The sequence below is a fragment of the Alligator sinensis genome, unplaced genomic scaffold (assembly GCF_000455745.1).
Source record: "Alligator sinensis unplaced genomic scaffold, ASM45574v1 scaffold1377_1, whole genome shotgun sequence".
Taxonomy (NCBI): Eukaryota; Metazoa; Chordata; order Crocodylia; family Alligatoridae; genus Alligator; species Alligator sinensis.
In genome coordinates, this window is record NW_005842585.1 from 320,361 (window position 1) to 342,709 (window position 22,349).

At 46.1% G+C, this 22,349-nt stretch overlaps 1 protein-coding gene across 9 annotated transcripts in view; it reads left to right on the forward strand.

Moving 5' to 3' along the window:
- LOC102384715 (zinc finger protein 385C) overlaps positions 1–22,349 on the forward strand; it is a 225,075-nt gene that overhangs the window by 163,083 nt on the left and 39,643 nt on the right. For 5 of the 9 annotated variants that reach the window (XM_014524249.2, XM_025214511.1, XM_014524247.2 and 2 more), the window contains exon 3: positions 18,441–18,583. In XM_014524249.2, the coding sequence (XP_014379735.1) occupies positions 18,441–18,583 (143 nt within the window). Of the gene's footprint in view, positions 1–1,127; positions 3,749–18,440; positions 18,584–22,349 lie in introns of those variants that run through there. The other 4 variants (XM_025214508.1, XM_025214507.1, XM_025214510.1 and 1 more) reach the window with 1 other exon arrangement.

A 22,349-nucleotide genomic window follows, 5' to 3' on the forward strand; every position in this document is an offset into this window, starting at 1 on the left:
CTCTCTGTGCAGTACCCACAACAATGGCACCAAACCTGTTTGAACTCGGTCCCACCTTTTTGACCACAACAATAATAATACTAATGCTGCAGGATCTTAAAGTAATTGGCACAAACACCACCACATTGGCATGAACATTAGAACTCTAATGCACAGATCCAATGGACCAGACCCAGCCCATGGAAGCACTGAATCTCACCCACATATTAGGGGCTTCAGCATCAGGCAGCTTTGGCTATGGGCACTCTCCCGTGCCACCACAGGGACAAGCAGCAGTGGGGACTGGGTCAGAGAGCCTACCCACCTCTGACCCAGCATAAGGCTTTCAAGCCTACCCCTGCTCTAGTGGAATAATTTTAGGACTAAGTCATTTCCCTCATGCTACCAGGAAGCAAGAACATGACATGAAAGGGATTGGACCATTATGATCAAATATTGCAGCATGTATTATTTTGTGAAATAAGAGTTGCCTGGATGACTTCCATTGAAGTTCTCATGTAAAAGATGCTAAATACCAAGAGCTAGACCCTGTTATCTGTTACTCTATGGGATTTCCAGTAGAGTTACTCCAAATGTAAGCTAGAACTCCAGGTAAAATCTATGTCAGTAAAGGTGCCTAAGCATTTTGAAGCACATTTTTCAGGGTAAAAAGTGCCCAAGTCCTATTGCCTTTCACTGTTTCTTAAGAAGCTTATGAACCAGAAGCTGAATTTTTAGAAGCATCGCAGTCTATTTAAAAAAAATAGTTTGAACTCTTAAAAACCTAAGATTCATCAAAAGACGGAGGGACTTTGGTTTGTTATGGAGATACATTTTTAACTGTTAGCCAAAATACCATTGGTTTTCATTGATTCCCATGTACTTGCTTTGGAAAACATAGTGTAGAGTTCCACATCACTTCAGTCCTTTGGAAAATTTTATCTTAAAACTCATTGAAAAGCAATGTGCTTTCCTGAATCAGAGCTACATACGCTGGTTTAAGCAAGATCAGATCTGTCTGTACACCTTGAAGTTGTTTGTCTTGTCACGGGTGCTGCATATCTCCCATGTGCTTTTGAAATTCATTTTAATTTTTTTCTCCTCCCGCACCCACTCCCAACTTCCTGCTGCTTCATTAACTGGCCCAGGCAGCGATCGTCAAAGTCCTTCACAACGAAGACAGGCACAAGATGAAAGCCTCACCGTTCATTGGCCTGGTGGTGGACGAGACGGTCGATGTCATGGAGCATCGGAACCTCATCATGTTTACAACCACGGTCTCACCGTGCAATGGGCAGACCTCAATCACGTTCCTGGGCAGTTTTGAGCTGCCAGCTGGGGAGGCATCTACTGTAGCAGACAAAGTGGTTGAGGTAATGCATTCTTTTGGAGTTCCCACCATGAAGATCACGTGGCTCAGCTCTGACAGCTCTTCTCTGATGGCTGACAGGCTTAACGGGGTGGGGACTAAGCTGAAGTCCATGTGTCCCCTCCTCACCGAGATGCACTGCATATCCCATAGAAACTCCCTTCTACCCTCTGAGAGTGGCATTAATATAGAGTATGTCCAGAAGTATGAAACTACAGTAGATGCTGTTTACAGACTCTACTCCAACTTCAAAGGGGAGAGTAACAGCCTCCAAGAGCTGCAGAGTGTCCTGGATCTGTGCGAGATAGACCTAGAGGACCCTAAGACCATCCACTGGACTTCCATCTTCCCAGCAGTGGAAGCTATCGATTCCTCATGGCCCACACTGGTGCTTCTGTTGGAGAGTGAGTCAGAGAGGTCCCCTGTGGCATTTGGCCTCTGTGAAGAGCTCAAGAAGTTCCAGTTTGTGGCATTCACCAAGATCCTCCTGGATGTCCTCCCCATCTTCCAGAAGCTAAGCCGGTTCTTCCAAATTGAGGATTTTGACCTCTCCATCCTCAAACCCATCGTCTCCGCTACCGCCACCACTCTGCAAGCCCAGAAGATCACCAGTGGCCAGAACTTCCAGGAGTTCCTTAATGAGATGAATGAGCACCCCCGGGAAGACCGTGAGGATGAGAGCAGGTTCTACTACAAAGGAGTGGAGCTGGCCAACTGCTCCAAAGTGCACCTGAAAAACTTTGAGCACTTGAAGGAGACCTACCTTGAGAGTGTGAGGGACAGCCTGCTGGATCGGTTCCCTAGCAATGTCCTGGAGGCAGTCAACTCGTTCTCTGCCATCTTTAACCCCAAGTGCTACCCTCAGTCTTTGGATGATATCAGCAGCTATGGTATCAGTGAGCTGAACTTCCTCTTGCAGGCATATTCCCGGCTGGTGGTGAGCGAGAGGGCTCTAAATGATTTTCCCCTCTTCAAACGGATAGTGTTTAGCCTCAGCCAGCTGTCCTTCAAGGATCTGTGCATCAAGCTGGTTTACAGCAATTCTGAAATGCATGAGCTCTTTCCTGACTTTGCCGTCCTGGCTGCCATTGCTCTGGCCTTGCCTCTTGGCTCAGTGCTTTATGAGAAAATTAACCGGGGGAGGGAACTCATGAAACGCAGCCGGTGGCGCTATGCAAAAGATGAAGGCCTGTCCAACCTCATGAAGATCGCCATAGATGGGCCCACCATCAATGAGTTTGACTTTGCATTAGCCATTGAGTATTATGAAAGTATGAGAGAATCCAGTTTTATCATGGCACAGGTTAACTGAGCCACCCTTTTGGGCAACAGAATGTGAAAGCGTAAAATATTTTTGACTTTGAGATAACATAACCCTGTTGATGGGGTATGAGGCCTTACACTGAAACTAGAATATTAATGGCTAAATTTTGTTTTGTTCCGTTTTATCCCTGTTTGTCCCACTGCTTTGCTACTCCTGCCGTATCTGATCAGAGGACCATGTGTTACAGGTTCCAGGAATAATTGGGAAATGTTACAAGTATTTCCTGTTCCATGTTGGGACTTTTGGTGTGAGTCCTACTTTTAAGCAGGAAGAGGGATTCTTTTCTAAATCTGTTTCAGTCCTGACAACCCAAAAAAGTTTGATTGAATCAGCTGACTCTTTTTTCCTGCTTTCTTAAATCGGTGGTTCTCAACCTTGTTAGGCTCAAGGAACCCCTTGTTAGGTTAAAGGCACCCCTCCTTAGACTCAAGGCACCCTCAGAAAATGTTAGCTCTGAATTTTCACTCATTTTTTTTGATCATGGAAAAATAATATAGTCGTTTTTCTATTGCAAAGAACTCAAAAAGACTACAACAGGTCAGAACTTTTTAAATGTATGGATTCTTGTTTAAAATCATTGCGTTTCTTTTGTGAATCATATTTGCACACCCAACAGTGCTAACATCATGTGGCACCCTGTAGCACCCCTGAAAAGATCTCGCAGCACCCCAGGGTGCTACGGTATGCTGGTTGAGAATCACTGTCTTAAATGTATCCATTCTCTTAAATTCCAAATAGCATTTAGAATCACTTTATCTTTCCTGTCTTTATTAAGGGAAAAAAACCTCATGTCTTGAGCTCAAATGTTACATTGCTTTTGCACACTGATACCTGGCAGCTTTTTTTTCTTGATGTTCCACAAAAATAACCAATTTTTACTCTTTGGAGCCTGGAGAATGAACACCGAGACAGCATTTCTTTCTAGCTCTGTCACAAATCTGATAATGCCTAGCAGTGTCTTGTTGAAATTCCTTGCACACAGCACAAAATATTTTTAGTGTTGGAATCAGTTTGTGATCATTGCAACTGCGAGCAATTTAGAAAAATGATATTGTAATCACCAAGGAAACATTAACTTTTAAATGCATCATTATGTATATATGTGTGTGTACATATATATATATAATATATATATATATATATATATATACACAACATATATATAAATATATATATTAAATAAATCTATCTTACCTTTCCTAGTGTTAAAGTACAAAGATATCTAAAAGGAGGGTTTGGTTTGGTTTGGTTTGGTTTGCAGTGACAGAATAAATTATATACGGGGTCCAAAAAGTAATAAATAATTCCTTGTTTTTCAAAATAGTACCATATACCTGACCTTTCCATTGCAGTCTAAGACTTTTGCAATCTTGCAACCAAAGAATGAGCCTTTTAACATCTACCTTATGAACAAGCTTGAGTTTTTGTTTGCGTTGGTTGATTTTTCTTTTTGAACATTCCTTCACCTTGAAGTGAGTGAGGTTTTCTCAAACCATGACAGTTTAGTGAAATGGCAGCTTTTTATTGGATCGGTACACAAATGTGCAAGAATTGTAACCAAGTCCAGATAGAATTTGTTGCATGGCATGTGTTCTCTTCGTTAATTATACAAGCCTATGTTTGTTTTTACCTTACTCGGGGTGCTTTTCTTAGTTCTGTAGAAGGGGGAAGAAAGACCCTTATTACTGGTTTTAATTTGCAATAAAGTCGAAACTTTGAACTAACATCACGTCACTTGAATGCTTGTACGTCCTGAGAACGATGCTTGTTTGTCAAGAATAGCTGTCAACAGTGGGGCAACAGGAAACCCGACAAGGCCTCCAGGTTCCCGTGCTCAGCAGTATCATATCCCTTACCTTGATGGCAAACTAAAGCATCAGAGCTTCCTTATCGCCACATCATCCTCTTATGCGCCTGTGCGGGTGGTTCCATTTAGACCTTGAACCAAAGACCAGTGGAAAGAAGAGAAATTTTCCCTGGGTCCCAGATTCCTAGTGTTAACAAGTAATGTGCACCACTTCTGTGATGGGATGAGGGTCCGGGTATTCCAGATCTGACCTGTCACTGCTATAACAGAGGTTCTTGACTTTGCTATCCTGTAAATGTTTTCATGTGTGGTATTTCTCCTGTGGCGATTCAGATGCAGTAGAAGTAGCTCAGATACATTGCCTCTGAGATCTCTTTACTGCTTGTGGCCAAATTCCACTCTAGAGTGAGTGAGCCCAGTTCCATCAAGGGTAATAGAATTATGTCTTTTCCTTCCCAGAGCAATTTGCCCTGGATGCCAGCTGTGTACTGGTAAACTATAGACACGTTCGTGGTGAAGATGGCTCTGGTTTGTGCTCTAACAGTGCCTAGAGGTTGTTAACAGGGCTCCATGGTGCTAGACCAGGGGTTTCAAACTCATCCCTGTGGACCAGATGAGTAGCACTGTGCTGGTCCACTGGCTGGACTGGGCTTACAAACTATCCCCACATTCCAGATCCAGTGTGTGTCCTGGAGCAGCTGAAGCAGGCATGGTGTGCAGCCCCATCCTGTTTCAGTCTCCAGAGCTATGCTGCATGGCCCTGAAGCCACTTCCACTGTGGGGCAGCCACTCTGCTGCTCCAGAACACAAGCGGGAGTGGGCACCACATGCAGTGTATAGGGCCATCTGGTGCACCCCACATGCTGCCTTTGGGTCACTCTGACACCTCTGTACAAGACGCTAGTACCGTTCTCCCACACAGTGTCAGTGCAGTCTCTGGACCCAAATCACAAATAAATGTTGCCTTGAAAATGTCATTTATTTTGTGCTTGTTGGCTCCACTTTTAAAATCCTTCAAGCTACAGTCTCCTTATCATTCATGTATTTATTATTTGTATGACAGTAGCACCAGAAGGCCTCAGAAATCAGAGCCCCATTTTGTTGTGTACGTACACACACACACACACACACACACACACACACACACACACACACGTGTAGCTCTGTAGCATTTTTATAGCAAAGTCTAGGAGAAAGAGAGGGGTTTTTTTCACATAAGGTAACTGAACACAGAGAGAGACATTCAGCTACTTTCTTGCTTACACAAGTGGTCTCTAGCCAAAACCATTCTTCTTCTTTGGCTAAATTAAACAAATGCTTTATGGTGCGTCAGTGTGGTTAAAGTTCTGCCCCTTGACTTCTGCCCCTCTCCCATTTTATTTTTGCAGCACACTGGTAAAAATACTCCTAGAGAAGCTTTTACTCTTGACAGAGTATGGGCTTGGCATTGTCCCTGCCAGCACCCACCTCCTTCCAGAATGGGAAACCTTCCAGGTAGCCCATTGAAGAAATAACTGGCAGCGCGTGGAAGTTGCGAGAGGCGGGGAGGTTCTGTTGTGTGCATGGAAAATGGGTTTTGTATTTAACCAGTAGAAACCAAGGAACTGCTTGATAACAAAGACAAACTAAGCAAGAGAGAGATCTACTCCATACAGTGGAAAGGAGCTACAGTTGGTATATCTCACTTCCAGGATTCTGGCTAACCTGGAATTTTTCTGCCTCTTCTGTGGTTAAAAGGTGAATCTGCTTGGCAAAGTGGCTCTGCAAAAATGGCTTTCCAGACTAAAACTCAGTTTGCAAAAGAGAAAGATGTGGACTGTTCCCTACCCATCACTGCTCATTTTTCAAACTCCTGGTCAGCTTAGGTTCTTTGGGGTCATGCAGTATGGCCAGCAATAAGGACAATCTTGTCCAGTAGCCTTTCCCTAAATTATTCCCCTACCTAACCCATGGAGTATGAATTTTATATGTAGAATTACAGCCAACCTTAGCAACCTTTGGTGGAATCACAGAAACATCAGTCACTAAGGATATGGGTTGGCCTCCAGGATCTTTATTACTTGTGACAATGCACAAATAAGGAATGGCATTGAGTTTGCAGAAGTGGATATTTCGTGGGGAGGAGAAGTCTCTTACTTTATAAATGCATTATGCATGAACTGCAGGAGCTAATATGCATGAAAGTCAGTGGAGCTGTTGGCACAGGGTCCCTTTCCAAAGTAGTACTGCACTCTAACCCTTGGATGATGGGTGTCCTTAGATTGCACAGAAGCACAGAGAACTGTGTGTCTGGAAACAATGAAACCAAAGATTTCCATCTTTAGTGCATGTTGAAAGCAGCTGTTGAGTCCCTAGCCTTCCACATCCTCAGTACAGTTGTTAGATCTGGTAATGTTGGCTTGGTTGTGCACATATTTGGGTGAGAACTGCAGGATCATAGGCATTTTTTTTCACTGATACATTTGAATCTTGGCTTATCTCATTGATCTGGTAAACAAATTCTTATAAGGTTGTTCTCCTGAAATGCATAAGGGAAGGAAGAGACCTGTTTGTGACCAATCAAGGCATGGAAAAAGAGGAGCAGCGCAGTATTCATCACAGGCTTTGGCCACAGATTGGCAGGGGTTGTTTTAGCTGGCTTCAGAATGTATGTCCAAGGCCCCTCCCTTAAAACAGTTAAGAGCAGCATGTTGCACAGAAGCAGTGTCCTCTCTTGAGAAAGCTGGGCTGAGACTCCAGAGTGTGTTTTAGTCCTGATCCTGCTGTGATTTCCACTGACGTATCACAACTTGGAGGCCAAGGACTTAACTCCACCAAAAAGCCCCCCTACCATCTCTTCTTGGGGGACTTGGAAACAGCAGCCCAAAAACAGGTCTGCAGGCAGAGGCTCAGATATAGGCCCAGTCCCCTGGCCTTAAATCTAAGTATAAGCTGCTGTTTGTATATTGTATTGGATCTCTGGTTCAATCTGCTTGTTATTACAATAGCTGAAGATACAGCTGGTTATGCTCTTGATTGAGCCAAATCCTGTAAATTACCAAGCCTCCCACAGAGTTTCAGATGCTTGGTCCTTTTACAGCACCCTGGTACCCATGCCCGTTCCAGTGCTTTGAACTACAGTCTTTGGGATTGAAAGCAGTTCCCAAGGGTCTGCTTCAAACAGTTGAACTGAATTTAGTCTGAGCAGCCTGGGGAAGGGCAGAGATTTCAAATCCGGAGGTCAGGCATTGGAAACCATCATCGTTTCCGCAGATCCCCTACAGAACGCAAGAGAACCAGATTGTTTCTGTGTAAACAAACTGCTGCTGCCTCCATCTGCCTTGTGCAAAGCATCTGCCAACTGCTACTCTGTGGCAGAGCTGTAAGCATGAAAACGTGTCCTTGGCAAAGCCTGATGGAGGCATGAGCAACAGCATCTTTGCTCAGGGAGGCCTCGGAAGCTTCCACATGGATGCTGGATCAAGCAGAGTGCAGCAGATCTGTTTTAAAGGGGACTTCGGAGAAAATATGCCGCAAAAGTGAAGTGTTTCCTTTGGGCATGGTGCTGGGTAGGAAGGTTTGGAGGTTGGAGTCCTTCCAGAGCAAGTGCAGCTCAAACCGTGGCCATGGGTACTTTTAGGCCCCACTTCGGCATAGTGCTCACACATGTTTAAAGTCAGCAGGATGGCTTGTGTGCCTTTAGGCTGTGGAGAGCATACATGTCACAGAGTTGGGCAGGGTACTTAGTCATCAGAATGACTTACCTGTGGGTAGAATGGGGTTCCCATCACTTGCTGTCTTTAAGGTTGAGTATCTTTCCAACATGCATGTTGCAGCTCAAATGGGTGGTCTGGCTTGGTGTGGGAATCACTGGGGGAACTTCTGTGGCTCATGTTACAAGAGTGATCAGACTAGATTAGTTAGCATTTTTAGTAGACATGCCATAAGCTAAGCCCCACACGCTTCCAGAGTGCCACTCCCACCTCCTTCCTCTGCTCCATTTTCTGCTCTGCTTTCTGCTTTCTCCTGTGCTCCCCACCCCACCTGCTGCTCTGCTTTCTGCTCTCTGTCCCATGTGCTGATCTGCTTTCTGTTTCCTACCTGACCAGCTGCTTGCCACATGGAGGCTGCTTGTAGCACATGTGCTGTGGGTTGGCCACCCCGCTCAAAAGGTTCTTTGGGGCCTCAAGAGCCATGAAATTTGTTTCACAGAAGAAATTATTTTCTTAGCTCTGTTGACATGCAGTATTTGCTGTATACCGGGAGTGGGTGTTCTCCTACCACAGGAAGAGGGGGACAGTTTGAAAACCTGACAGCATAAGTTCAACTGGATTGCAGGTTCTTGGGGAATCTCATCTGAAAGGTGCTTGGATATCTCACTGTAGAGCCACGACCCTCATGGTAGAATGGAGCTACCCCTGCCATTCGGACCCCTCCTTGGAAAAACTGGTCTCACTCTTTTCTGTTGCTGCAGCAGTTGCTGGATGTCTCAGACCAATTTAGGAAAGAACTTAAGTGCATCCCTATGCAGCAAACCATTTAAGCATCTGCTTTGAAGCTCCATTGGCTTCAATGGCAATTGTGTGTGCAGAAGTCCTTTGCTGCATCAGATCCTGTATGTGATGCAGGGTTGGCATTTCCCAAGGAGGTAGAGATTCCTTCAGCAAACCAGAAAGAAAGTCAGGGACATAGTGTCACCCAACCACTGATGTCCACTGCCCCCTCACATTGGCCTGCACTGAACAAATAGGAAGAAAGATAATTTTCATAGCTGGGAGATCCTGCACCTTAAGCCCATTCATCAACCAAGTTTCTCTTTCTGATGGCCGTGCCACTCCTCTCTAATAAGGTCATGTCATCCTAGATGGAATTCAGGCTCTGCCTTCTTGCCAAAGCAAATCCTTTTAATTGGGTGTCTAATTAATAGCTAAAAATACAGCCCTCAGCTGCTGCTGGCATTTCACTCCCAGCAGAGGTAGGGGCAGGGCTAAAACCATGTTAGAGGAAGTTGTGTGGCAAGATAACCTTGTCATAGGCAGCCTATGAGCACAAGCGTGGGAGTGCTAATTCCCCAGCTTCCTAGGCCCTGTCTGCATGATGGAAACTGATGTTGTTTTACCCCTCTACACCCTGATAATGGGGGCAGGCTGCACTGTGCAGAGCAGGGTTCAGACTCATTGCTGCTTCTACCAGTAACCCGTTGGCATAGGTTCGTCTTACGCAAAGGTAGTGCATTTGCATCCATGGCTGCAAATATTCTCCCCGTAGACCAAGCATAAAGATCGGTAGGAAGCTGTAGGCTTCCTAGAAGGCAGTAACTCATTTATGGAGTAGAAATTAACTCCAGCCAAGTTAGTTGGTAGTTTTAGCCTCACAATGCAAATCTCGTGACGTAAAAGGAGACTCCAGCCCCTCCCCACTTACTGCACCAGCTAGTGCTGTGCCGCAGTTCCAGCACCTTTATATGAAAGTCCGGTTACCTTGATGGTCTGCACTGGTGGTTTGAATCTGTACCTACCGTTTTGTGCTGGGAGTTGGGGCAGTTCCTATAGAATCCTGTTTAATAATAAGAAGAGACTAAAACGAAGATGACAACAAAGACAAAGAAGACAACCCAAATGTTTATGTTGTCCCTTCACAAATGAACTGGGCTCTTGGCCTTGGTCATGTTGCTTAGAGAGTTAAAGCACGGGCTTGGAGGTCAGGACATCTGAGCACCCTAGGATGCGAGTCATTAGTCTGAAGGAACATCACCACTCTGCCTGTCCCGTATTGTTGAATAGGAAGAGGGTCCCAGCTAGATATAAAGCAGGTAGTGGATTATGGATGGAGGAGCTGGAGAGCAGCTGTCCAATGGCAGATCCTGCCTCAGTTTCCTGGGATGGGGTGAATGCCATTCCCCTGGCTCATTCACGTGTCATGGTGCTCTGCTATTTAATGACATGTCCCATGTTAGCAACTGTGTTCACTCCCATTAGTCCAGTCCTATCAGCTTTTCGATTGAGACAGGTGCCCCCTCACCTTACTTTTCTACGCAGGGCTAGCACCATCATAAGTTTTGTTGTGTTATGACTGTCACTGAAGCCTAAGTGGCATGGAGCCGTGATTGAGGGGCAGGCTATCTGGATGGATCATTGGCTCTTGCCTTTCTACCAGGTTCTCAGTTCTGGGAGCGAAGTGATAGGTAGGCAAGATGATTTGTCTTGCGATCTGATGAGATGCCACCCTGAGAGGATCATTTCCACCCACAAAAATATTCCTGGATTCAAAACAGGCTTAGTCACACTCCCAGACTTGGGGTAACCCTGAAGGGTGATCAGTGCAGCCCTTTGACTCCTGAATCCCTTGCTTCCCAACCCTGCCTGCTGCATCACGGGTGGATGGTAAATGGCTCAGAAAGGGTACATTCTACACCTATGCATCGGAGCAGCTTGTTGCCATCTCTGTCTTTTCCCCACCTCTGCTTTGACATCACCCTTGTCCTTTGATACAGTACTAGGATGCCTTAAACATCATCCCTGTGTACTGATAGAGGCAAGCTTGGAGAGGTGAAGAGATTTGTGTACGGTCATAGAGTGAGTCAGTAGAAGAAACCAGGAGTCCTGGTTCACAGTATCTTGCTCCAAGCACTAAAGAGCATTACCTTGTGCAACATGTGTGATGTGCCCTGAGGGAGCCAGAGCAAGAGTGACAGGGTCATGAGGATCTGGAATCTTTCCCCAGCTCTGCTAAAGACTCACTAGATGGCTTTGGACAAATCACTTAATCCCTCTAGATTTCAGCTGGAATGGGGATGATATTTGGGGCATTCCACCCGTCTCCCATTGTGCTTGTCTTGTCTGCATAGATGGCAAACTTTTCAGGGAAGATCCCATTCTCTTACTACACTTCGTACAGTGCCTAGCTAGCACAACACAGCCTTGTCTTGGCTGGGGCTTCTCAGAGCTACTGTAAAAAACAGACCTAAGTCCCAACTTACCAAAGGAAGCAAGAACAAGGCTCCCTTTTTGAAGGCCCAGTTCAGCAAAGCATTGAACATGAGACTGAAGTCAAGCACATGCTTTACTGTATCATGTCTTTGGGTTCTGGCTGCTAGCAACAAGCATAATTAAAAATGCTCCTTATGTGGGGTTTTCCCAAGGAGCTCTAGTTCAGAAGTCATCTCAGTGAAGCCTCGCTCCTATCTCCAGTTTAGTTACAAGCTCTCCCTCGTGGAACTAAGAACCCTTTCAGCTCCCATGCATCAGGGAGACCGTGCTGGCAGCAGCCATGTTCTCTCTGCACAGCGAAGCAATTGCATTTGCTCAGCTGCAAGATCTATTTATTCCATTACCACTAGCAGGGGCAGGGATGTTAATTTGCCAGCATCGTTTCTCACCATGTGATATGGAATAGTTCTTTTATTTAAAAAAAAAGAGACAAATAAATGGATGGAAAGTTGCCGACAAAGCTGCATGGAAGCCCTTGCTGTCCAGTCCCAAGCACAGTTGTTCCAGTGCTGTTAATTTCTCTAGAATTAGCATAATTGCATGTAAAAAGGATGGGGGACATGGGGGGTGGAGGGATTCCCTAAGGGGCTCCAATCCCCCTGGATGCTGTGCTTTGCCATCTCAGAGGATATGATGCAGAAATGCCGTTTCACGCCTCAGAAGGTTAATTATGTGTCATTTACCCATTTTTGTTTGGTTTTGCTTTATCCCCCCACCCTCCCTCCCCCCTATTAGGATGATGATCATCTCTATTTATTTATTTATTATGCTGTTTCCCAGATTTCCCTCCTGGGTGACTTTGGAATTAATTCAGTCAATGCACGCCTGATGAAGCAAAATCTAATTTTTTGCCCTGAAGTGAAAAAAGGCTCAGGGATAGCTCCTATACAGATAAAAAAAATGAAAATGCATGCATTCTCCCAGAAAGAGGTCACTTTTGCCTGTAGGGCCTCTGTGTCCAAGGTTCTTTTTGTTTTATTTTATTTTTCCCTGAAATTAGCAAATCTTTCAAAGTTTGGGTTTCTGATTCCCAACACGGCTGCCTGATCCACTGGGTATATGTCAGTAGAGAGTCTGAAATAAATCAGAACTGACCCCTTCAATCATCAGATTAAGACCCAAATCCAGCAGAGGCTTTCAGCACACACTGGAGCGTATTTCCAGACAAGGATGGAATGCTGACTGGGAGTGCAAATGTTTGAAACCACTCACGAGGGGGGATTGTAAAAACATTAGAGCCATTTGAAAGCAAAATCCCGGCCCCAGCAAAGTCCGTAGGAGTTTTGCTATTGATTTCACTGAGACTGAGATTTCACCAGCCTTTGTAAATCAATCCTTCTCGGGCTGCCTAGAATCTATTTATGATGAGGCAGTGTTGCCTAGTGGATAGAACCCCACAAAGGAGACTAGGGTGCTATTCCTGACTCTGACACTGACCTATCAGGTGACCTTTGTCAAGTCACTTCATCTCTGGCTTGCCCCATTTCTAGAATGCGGATAAAAATGCTAATCTCTTTTGTAAAGCATTTTAATACGTCTGGGTGCAAGGAACGAAGTGCTGGGGGTGATGGTATTTGTTCTTAGACATTAAACAGCTTGATTCAGTTGAATTTCTTTTGTGTGCAAGGAACTGGAAAGGCTTATGTTTATATAGCAAACGCAGAGAATTTCTCCATGTCTTTAAGATCACAGGAGTAGCTTAAAATACAGTAGCAGATTATTGTCATATTTTTTGTCATTATAACACAGCCACAAAGAGTCAGTCAGTCCCAGTTTGTGTAAAATCCCAAATGCACAGGACTCAAATCAGTTTAATCCCTTTAAATAGGACGAGCGTAAAGCATTTTGGAAAGGGTCTTTACAATGACACTGATTGCTCCTATTCCTGTGTAACATTTCCACTGTGGGAGCAAGGAGGGCTCAGTGATGTCAGGTGCTCTGCACTGTTGTTCTCTGCAAAGATCCTTTGGTTTCTGCAGTATCTAAAGGAGAAGAAGGGTCCTGTGCTAAGATACCCCCTCAGATTCCTGAGTCCTGTTCCCTGCACTGCTATAGATGTCCTGTGTGGCCTTGGGCAAATCCCTTCATCCTTGTGTGCATCCCATTACAGGATGGGTTAGGCTTTAGGATGGGCCTACAGGATGGACCTTAGCGTTTCTGGGGCAGGGACCCAGAAGATCCTGGGGCAGGAACCACCTCATGCTGTGTGTTTATGCAGTGGCCCCTCAGCCTTGGTTGGGGCCCTGATTCATTTAATAATTATGGTGTTGTCTGCAGTTACTGAGCAATAATGATAAAGATTGTGGAGCTCTTATTGGAGGTGTGGCACTTAGCCCCTCCCAGGAAGTCATCAGCACCTGGTAACATCAACCCCCTGCATCACCTGTACCTTGGGTCTGATCTATGCTGTTTGTGATGGAGCAGGAGGGGGCATAACTCTCCCCTGACTTTACTAGGCAGCAGGATCACACCCCCAGGGTCCCTGAAGCATTGTGGGTGGCCATGCCCTCCTCAGGCTTTGATGCTGGCTCTTTTTCATCTATCTTTTCTTCTCAGTAGCTCCATTTGCAGGGTGTTAGTGTGGGAGGGAAATGGGCTTCTGGGCTGAAACAGCCCTGCAGGTTACTCCAAATCAGTAACTGCTAGCTGGATGCCCCCACCCCTGCCCCCCAAATATGCATGCAGTTGATTTCCCAACTCTTCTGGTGTCCCAGCCACAGGCAGGGATCTAGTAGTGATGCTTTTTGCTCTCCTTCAAATTGCTTCAAATAGCTAAGCTTTTTGGCAACTGGGGTCTTTATTGCTCTTCCCCATGCCTACATGCACATTCCTGCACCTATGCTGCTGCGCAGAACACATCTGCCACCAGAGAGCAGCTTCATCTCCCAGGCAGTGATTGCTGGGTGTGAACTAGATAAGTGGCTGGAAGACAAAGGCACCATTGGTATGGCAGACAGGTAGCTCATATTTCAATACCTGCAACTCCCAATGCAACAAATTTGCTCTGGCTCCCTGACCCTTGTCTTCCAAAAGAAAGAAACCCCCAGATTAAACCAGTCTCCTTTCTTTGCAAACACCTGTCTGTTTGCAAACAAAACAGCAAAGATAAGGCCTCATCTGGACCCAACCCATTAACTTTCTGATGAGCTTCCATGCTGTCAGCAAGCATTCTGCTCTTATGTAAATAAAGCAGTTCGGAGGTAATTGTGCGGCTCCATTAATGGCGCATTTGTGATTTCAGAGATTCATTCAAAGCCACTGGGATCTCTTTAAAACAGAAGTGCATCTAGTTATATCCAGATATGGCACTGAACTCTCTCAGCATCTTGGGGTGATTTAAAGCCGGTCGACAGCTTCTGATCCGCACGTCATTATCTGTGTTGTGTCCCGGGGAATACGTGGCCAACATTTGTTGTGTTTCAGTGAGTGGGCAGAATTGGGACTGAAATGTTTTCTCCTCTGTGGTGATGTGACGGGGGCGGAAGAGCTGGAGTGGAAGGATCAGGCCTGGCAGCTGTAACAAGGCAGGAATCTGTTATTGGCTTACGAGTTTTCAAAGTTATAGTTGAAGCCAAGAGAACCTAAAATAAATTCAAGCTAAAGGGAAAAGATGGGGATTATGTTTTCTTACAGAGACTCAAGTACAGATCAGTGAGTGTTTATTACTTACTAACTGAGATGGGAAGATAGGAATTTCCACAGTAAACCAGATCAATGGTTTGTTTAGCTCAGGCAGAAGGCAAGATAGATCTGCACCTTATAGACCATAGTTTCTCAACCTGTGGTACACATACCCTTGGGGGTATGTGAGATACATGCAGGGGGTATGCAGGTACCCCAGCACTCACTCTCTCTTGCCCTCTTTTCCTCTCAAAACCATAGCAAAAAATTTGGTGCGCCACATATTGCACGGCGCTTTAAATTTCCCAGTAATAATTTGCTTTGCACGGCACTGGGTTCAGCCCTCATGGCACTGGGTTCAGCCCACCTAGCTTTGGCTTATAACAGCTCTAGCCCAGACACATACTTGAGTTGTGCACCCGTAGTATAAAAGGTGTCATATCGCGGACTTGTATACACAGCCCTTCTTCCAACGTATGGCACACATTAGTCTGTAAATATAAAATCCCCTGGAAAATTGAGAGTTGGGGTACTTATTAAAATTTTCAGAAGTTAGGGGGTACTTGCTACCTAAAAGGTTGAGAAACACTGTTATAGACTAACTAAATCATAGATGCATAAGAGTTTATAAACAGTGGCTTGCTTCATCAGATGCAAAGTAAGCATTATTAAGCTGCTGCTTCTGAAATCTCTGATTTAGCTAGTCTGTAAGGTGCAAATCTATCCTGCCTTCTGCCTGACTTCAAACTGATATTGCTAAGTACCTCTCTTTGTTTAGCTCAAAGCATGGACAGACTAGTCATTACACTGGTTCAAAAAAAAGGCAGCAGACAGATGAGATAATACCGTAAACCAGCCTGCTGTTCGGGTGTCACAAGTGGCATGGGCAGCTGTGAGAGGGTGCAGGCAGCACAGTGGCAGATACAGCAGAAAGCAAAGCAGCAAATCAGGCAAGGAGCATAGGACAAGAAGCAGAAAGCAGTTCAGGCATGGGAAGCAGATTGGAGTGGCACTTGGGGAGGGGGCAGAGATAATTTGTGGTACTCCTGCCAAAAAGTTTGCCCCACACTGTCCTAAACCAAAGTCTTTAATCTAATCCAGTGTAAAATTAATCCTGAAAGAATCAGGGGTAAAAATCCACCAGTTTAAATTATACGGGTTTATGTGTTGTCTGTCTGCAAATCCATCCCAGAGGAGCTGTTTGTGAAAGGGATGCTCTCTTGCCACCTAGTGGTGAGATGCAGTAATAGCCATCTACTAAGTGCAGCTACTGCATTCGTCTGTTCCTGATACCACTGCAATACATGGATCTATGACACCCGTGTAAACTGGAATATGTGGCCATCTGTTTGTGCCCTCAGTTCCCTGACTCTGACAGAGGCCCGAATCCACTACTGGACAAGCAAGTACAAAACTCCCTTTGGGTAGTTCTCAGGTGACCTGTCCCAAGGGGAAATATCCTAGTCCCAATCCAGGAGTCCAACTGAAGGCAGGGCACAGCAGCGCTGCTCCTCCATGCTTTTCGTACAACATAAGCTCTGCCTTGGGGTGCAGAAAGAGACCACCTGCTGCAGGCTGCGTGGTTGTTCGGTGCTTGGTTATGTTGCCATTCAGTTTGCTGCACTGGGATCCCCTTTTAAACTCGTATAAGCCTATGGGCTCTGATGGACATCTTGAGCTCAGCTCAGCCTGAAGGGCAGTGTAAGTTGATGCGTTTGGCTCTGCAGATGGAGAGTGGGTGCTGGGGGGAGGCTTCTGTGAAGCACCCTGGAGTGATGCTTCCAATATATGGCCTGAAACAAAAGCCTTAACCCCTCCCCAGGGTATTGTGAGGGGCTCTGGTCCATGTCAGTGGGGCTCTGCTGGCTCCCTTCCTCCCCTATCAATCCTGTCCTCTGCCACAGGACCATGCAGGACTAAAGTGCAGACCCTTTTCATGGCACCAAGGGTAATGATGTAGCTTAGGGGCTTCAGTGCTGCTGGGAGCCTTGTGCTGGTTCATGCCAGGGGTATCATGTTGCCCAGGTGGCTCTAGAGCACCATCCCATGGGAACACAGATGAGTCCTTTCATGTGATGAGAGTACAGCTCCTACCCTGTGCTCTGTGCTGGGAAGAAGTGGAATTACGAGTCTGGTTCAAGCTGCTTCCATAGGAGAGAGAGCTGGTTAGCAGGGATGATACAGCCAGGTTCCATATCATGTACCTAAAACCCCACAAAAAGCCTCTGCTTGAAAAGCGATGGCAGTAGTAATGAAGGCAAAGGGAAGAGAAGCAGTTTGCCAAAGTGGAGAACAGCAGGCTTGATTCCTCTACCACGTGACAATTCATCTTTCAGTGTGGATTTAAATGCAGCTTGCTCAGGATCCACAAGGGCTCTGAGCTTCTTGCATTCTCTTCTGTGAGGTTCTCTCTGATTTCTATAGGTTTTTCTTTATTAACTGCACACTAATTTTAAATCACACACTACCGCTCACAATTACTCTGCGGGGGAAGAAGCCAGGCAGCCTGCAAAGCTGGTTTGTGGCACCCAGGACGTGGGCGGTTCTATTATAGGAGCTAATAATCTGTCAGAGAGAATAGCAAGAGTTGGTGGGGAGAGTCCGCAGGAGAATACCATCACCTAGTGGTTTTCCATCCAGGATAGCAGGGGTGGAGGAGAAGAAGAGCTATTCCCCAGTACTCGCAGCTCAAATAAGCCTAAAGCATCCAGGCACCTATCCATTGGTTGTCAAACACCCTGGAAAATTACATCAGTGCCTCTTAGCCAAGGGGTGTACACTCCCCTCCCCCCATATCCTGAGTTAGACTTGGCTTTAATATTGCTTTTATTGCCATGGTGTCTCCATAGTTTATAAGTGTCTGTATGCTCAGAGCTGTATGCGACTCAAAGGAAGGCAGGGTCCCTGCCCCAAGCAGCCTGCAATCTCAGGCACTGATCTTATAGCAAAACCTGCTAGGACCCTCCCAGAGCCAACCCTGACTCCTCATGGCAGGAGAGAGGCCTCAGTAATTATTGGCTGATCATGTGATCATTTGCTCATTATTAGAGCTGGTTCAGAAAAAAGGATTCTCTTCACCTGAGTAATATAGATGCAAAAGCCCACTGCATGACATATCTAGGCCTTTCTGCAGGAAGTCTTGGAGCATTTCAGTACCCTCTTGTCCAGATCACCTGGCAAGAGAGTATTGAATTGCTTCTTCTCTGGCAAACCACAGTGTTGATCTGCTGTTTTAAGTCAATGGAGAAAACCAGTGTTTTTCATCCAGGTTGGGTTGCCCTTTGTTCCATCCAGGTTCATTAAGCAACTGAAATCTAAATTTTCTTTTTCTCTCTCTCTCTCCCTCCCCTCCTGTCCTTACCTCCTGTTCAGGTCCATCGGGACACAACAGCCCCCTGCTGACATCATTGCCTATTCCTGGCCATCCCCTGCACCCGCCCTTGGATATCAAACACTTTCTGACCTTCAGGCTCAACGGGACATCCCCTCTCAACTTATTCCCCAACTTCAATACGGTGAGTTATTAAATATCGGGGGGAATGAGCTGTTTCTGTCTGAAATGGCTCAGGGAAGTGTTTCAGCAACAACCCAGTCATTGAGAGTTTGGCATTCACTGCACCTTGCCTAAACCTGTCAAGTGCTGCATGCATCCAAGGATAGGAAAGGAAAGGAATAATCAGAAAACAGAGGTAATAACTGAAGGCAGCCAGCTGGCCAGAGAGCAGTTAGTGGGCAGGGAGATATCCCGTGGTCCAGGAGAATGCAGTGCAGATGCAGACAGGGCTGATTCTGGGAGACACAAAGCATCCTCACCTCCACTTGGCTTTGAATAAGAATGATAATGGTCAGTTCCTGCCAGGATTTGTGCCCCAAGAGGGCTCAGCCTATATGGTTTGGGCCAAATTTTCCAAAGAGTCCAGTAGTGCCCACAGAGCACATAGAGATGTAGCTATGGGTTTCACTCAGGACATCAGGGGAATCCTGACACCACATTCCCAAAAGAGCAACAGGGAGGTCCTACCACCCGACTAAGGAGCAAGAGCAGCTGCAAATACCTGGGTACCAGAATGAAAGTACCTCCAGACTATCTATCACAGCAGGAAGCTACACTACAAAACATTACTCAAGGGAGGGGAAGGGCAAGAGAGGCAGCATGACTTGCTCGGGGTCACAAGGCAGATTGTTGGTAGAGCCTGGGGCAAGCACTCATATCGCCTAGACCCCATCCAAAGCCCTACCTACTGCACCGTGCTGCTTTATAAATGTCATCACCCCAAAAATTCTCTCTTAAGTTGATCCTGGACATTTACTCTATTGTGGCCCCACTCTCCTGCAGTCAGACCCTATTGATAGAGAAGCCCCTGTCTTGTTAGGTACCAGACAAAGGCGTATGGCTCCCAGTGCCCAGACCAGGCAGTTTTCTAGTTTGCTAGCATGCTCTTTGACCAATACAAATGAGTGTGTTGAGCCTGCATGCACCACTCTGAGCTTGAAGTAAAGCCTGTTTGCAAGACCAGGGTGAGAGTGCTTTAGGTGTGTATGTTGCAAAAAGCCCTGAACTTGATCAGGAGACAGGAATCCTATTTGAAACAAGGGAGTGTCCAAGATCAATCCTGAAAGGTGAATTCCTACTCCATTTATCACTATTATGCTCCAGAATTAAAAAGATGCTTCATTTCAACCAAGATCAATTGGATTTCACTCCCAGAATCAATAGTAATAAAGTTGCTTTGGAGGGCAGTTTATTAGTTGAAACAAAAAAAAGAGGGAGAGAGTGTGAGTGTCTAAAGATATAAGGCGTCTGCCACCTGCCACATATGGTAAGGTGAGTAATCAGGCCTTCTGTACTCACTGTGAAATTTCTCCTGGTAGTTTGCTAACTTCAAGGTCATTCTGAAGACAAGCCAAAGTCTTAAGGTATGTGCTGTGCTGTGATATAATAAGAGATATCAAATAGTGTCTCAAGTACTTAATATCATGCTTTTTCCTTTTTCCCCCTACCTCCCTGATCAACCATCAGAGTATATCAGAAGCTTCTTACTGTGGCCAGGGAAGTAAATAGAACTGGTTGGAAAAGAAAAATAAACTTCCATTGCAATTTTTTTGTTTCTGCTAGAAGCTGTTTTTTCTAACTAGTGGACTAGCAGGGATTCTTTGCTTTTTGAGACCCCCTTCCTAAAAAAAATAACAAACAAACAACCTCCACCCCCCACCCCCCCAAAAAAAAAACAACCCCCACCAGAGTTTGCAGGTTTTACAGGGAAAATAAATATTTTTAATTAAAAATTTTGACCAAAATAAAATCCATTTTTGGTCTGAGTGGGACTTTTCCATAGGAGGTGGCAATTTACTACCCTGCTGTCTTGGGAGATATCTGCACCAATGAACAGTGGGTTCCTTGGGAATATATCATGTGAACAGATGCTTGTGCTAGGAGGTCATTTCAGAGCCTGGAGGGGCAGTTAGAGAGACACAAGCCCAGTTTTGCATCCTCCTGTGGAGCTGCTGCCCTGACTTGCCAACCTGACAAGTCTTTCTCCCACCGCCTCTGCCATGCCACTGGCTTTGCCAAGTGAACTTTGGCAAGTCACCTAGGCCAATCTTTTCAGCATTGGCTACCTGAACTTCATCATCAAAACCTTCACTTGCCCAGGAGCTCAGGGCTTAAAAGTGTAGGCCTGCTTTGAATGTCTTAGTGCCTTGTTGGCCCCTCTGTGAAATGGGGGCTGTGATGCTGACTTCCCTTTTCCAGACAGCTTTGGCTGCAAACAGATGTCTCCTTTGACTGGGAACTGATTGCCCCAAGTTTTGACTGGGATCAAAACAGGAGCAGCACAGCTGTTTACACATAGTCCTCCCAAGTCAATTGCTGCTCTTCTGCCAGTAGGTGGCCAGGGAGAGCACACAACCAGGCAGGCTTGTCCCTGGAATGAATCGCAATTGAGTTAAATGAGCCACGATTAGCTTACAGACCACAGCATTGTGTGTGCTTGGTGGGGGAGTGTTAGCCCATTTCATCCAACACGCTTCACAGTTTGAAGCAGGACAATGGGTGTGAAGGGCTACAGGATCCAGGTACTTGGAGTAGGACAAGAGGTGTGAACATCTGCAGGATCCTGGGGAAAGAGCTTTCTACCTGAGTGAAATGCAAGGTGTTTTGAGGTAGGGGCCCAGATGTGTTAAAAAAGCACCAATTAGGAGTGCTGTCTATTAAAGGGGAGATTTTCAGAAACACCTGGCTCCCCTTTCCCCTTGTCTTTGAATGGAAGTCACACACCAAACTCCACTGGGCTCTTTTGAAACCCCAGATTGAGCCCATCTCTCCCCCTATAATAATGTGCAGGATTACAGCAGAGGATGCTGTTCTGTAATGCCATTAACACAGCCATTCTTTGCCTGTGTTCCCTTTTTTAGCTGTCAGAGCCAGCAGCTAACTTGAACCACTCATGATTATTTATGCCACTTGGCTGTCCTTCCAACGTCCCAGAAGCAGAAGCATAACAATGGTTGGGTGAGCGGAGCATCCACCCTGGGCACTTCCTAAAGAGGCAAGCAATGGTTGGGTGAGCAGAGCATCCACCCTGGGCACTACCTAGGGAGTCAGGGTGTTGGCATGGAGCCTGGGGGGGGGGCATGCATCTTCCCCTCCCACTTCCCCTGCGCCCTGCAGCAGCTTTGGCTCCAGCAGCAAGCAGGGAAGAGCAGCAGTGATGGGGCTGGCGATGTCTGGGTGGCAGAAGCAGGGTGCTATGAGGGGGGCGGGGAGTGAGAGTGGTGTCAGAGAAGGTTAACTTGTCACCTGCTTTTTTGCCCTTGAACATTGGTGTTTGTATGGTTGCTCAACATACTTGTTGGCAGCAAAAAAAGGAGGTGACATCTGCCCCCTGCAGCAGTGAACGTCCAGCTGCTGCCCCTGCACCATGTAGCACTGCAGCCCAGGACACAGAACTGGCCAGTTACACCTCTGCCCATAGAGCCTGTGTTCTGTGGTCAGACTGGTGTTGAACATACATTTGTCTCATGCTCACTGGAAACATCTGATCATGCTGCCCAAGCGTGCAAAACAAGCAGGTAACATTCCACCCACTTTCCTACAGGGAGGTCCAGGCTTGTGGGCTCATCTCAACCAGATGCCCTGGCGCATGGAGGCCACTAGTGATTACACACCCAGCTGGGATGGGAAAAGACAAAGCTCTAGCAGTCTGAGACACAAGCGTGTGTTTGTGACGCATCTTTGTGGCTTCTAGAAAAGATCTGCAAAGCCGCAGATTGCAAATAGCT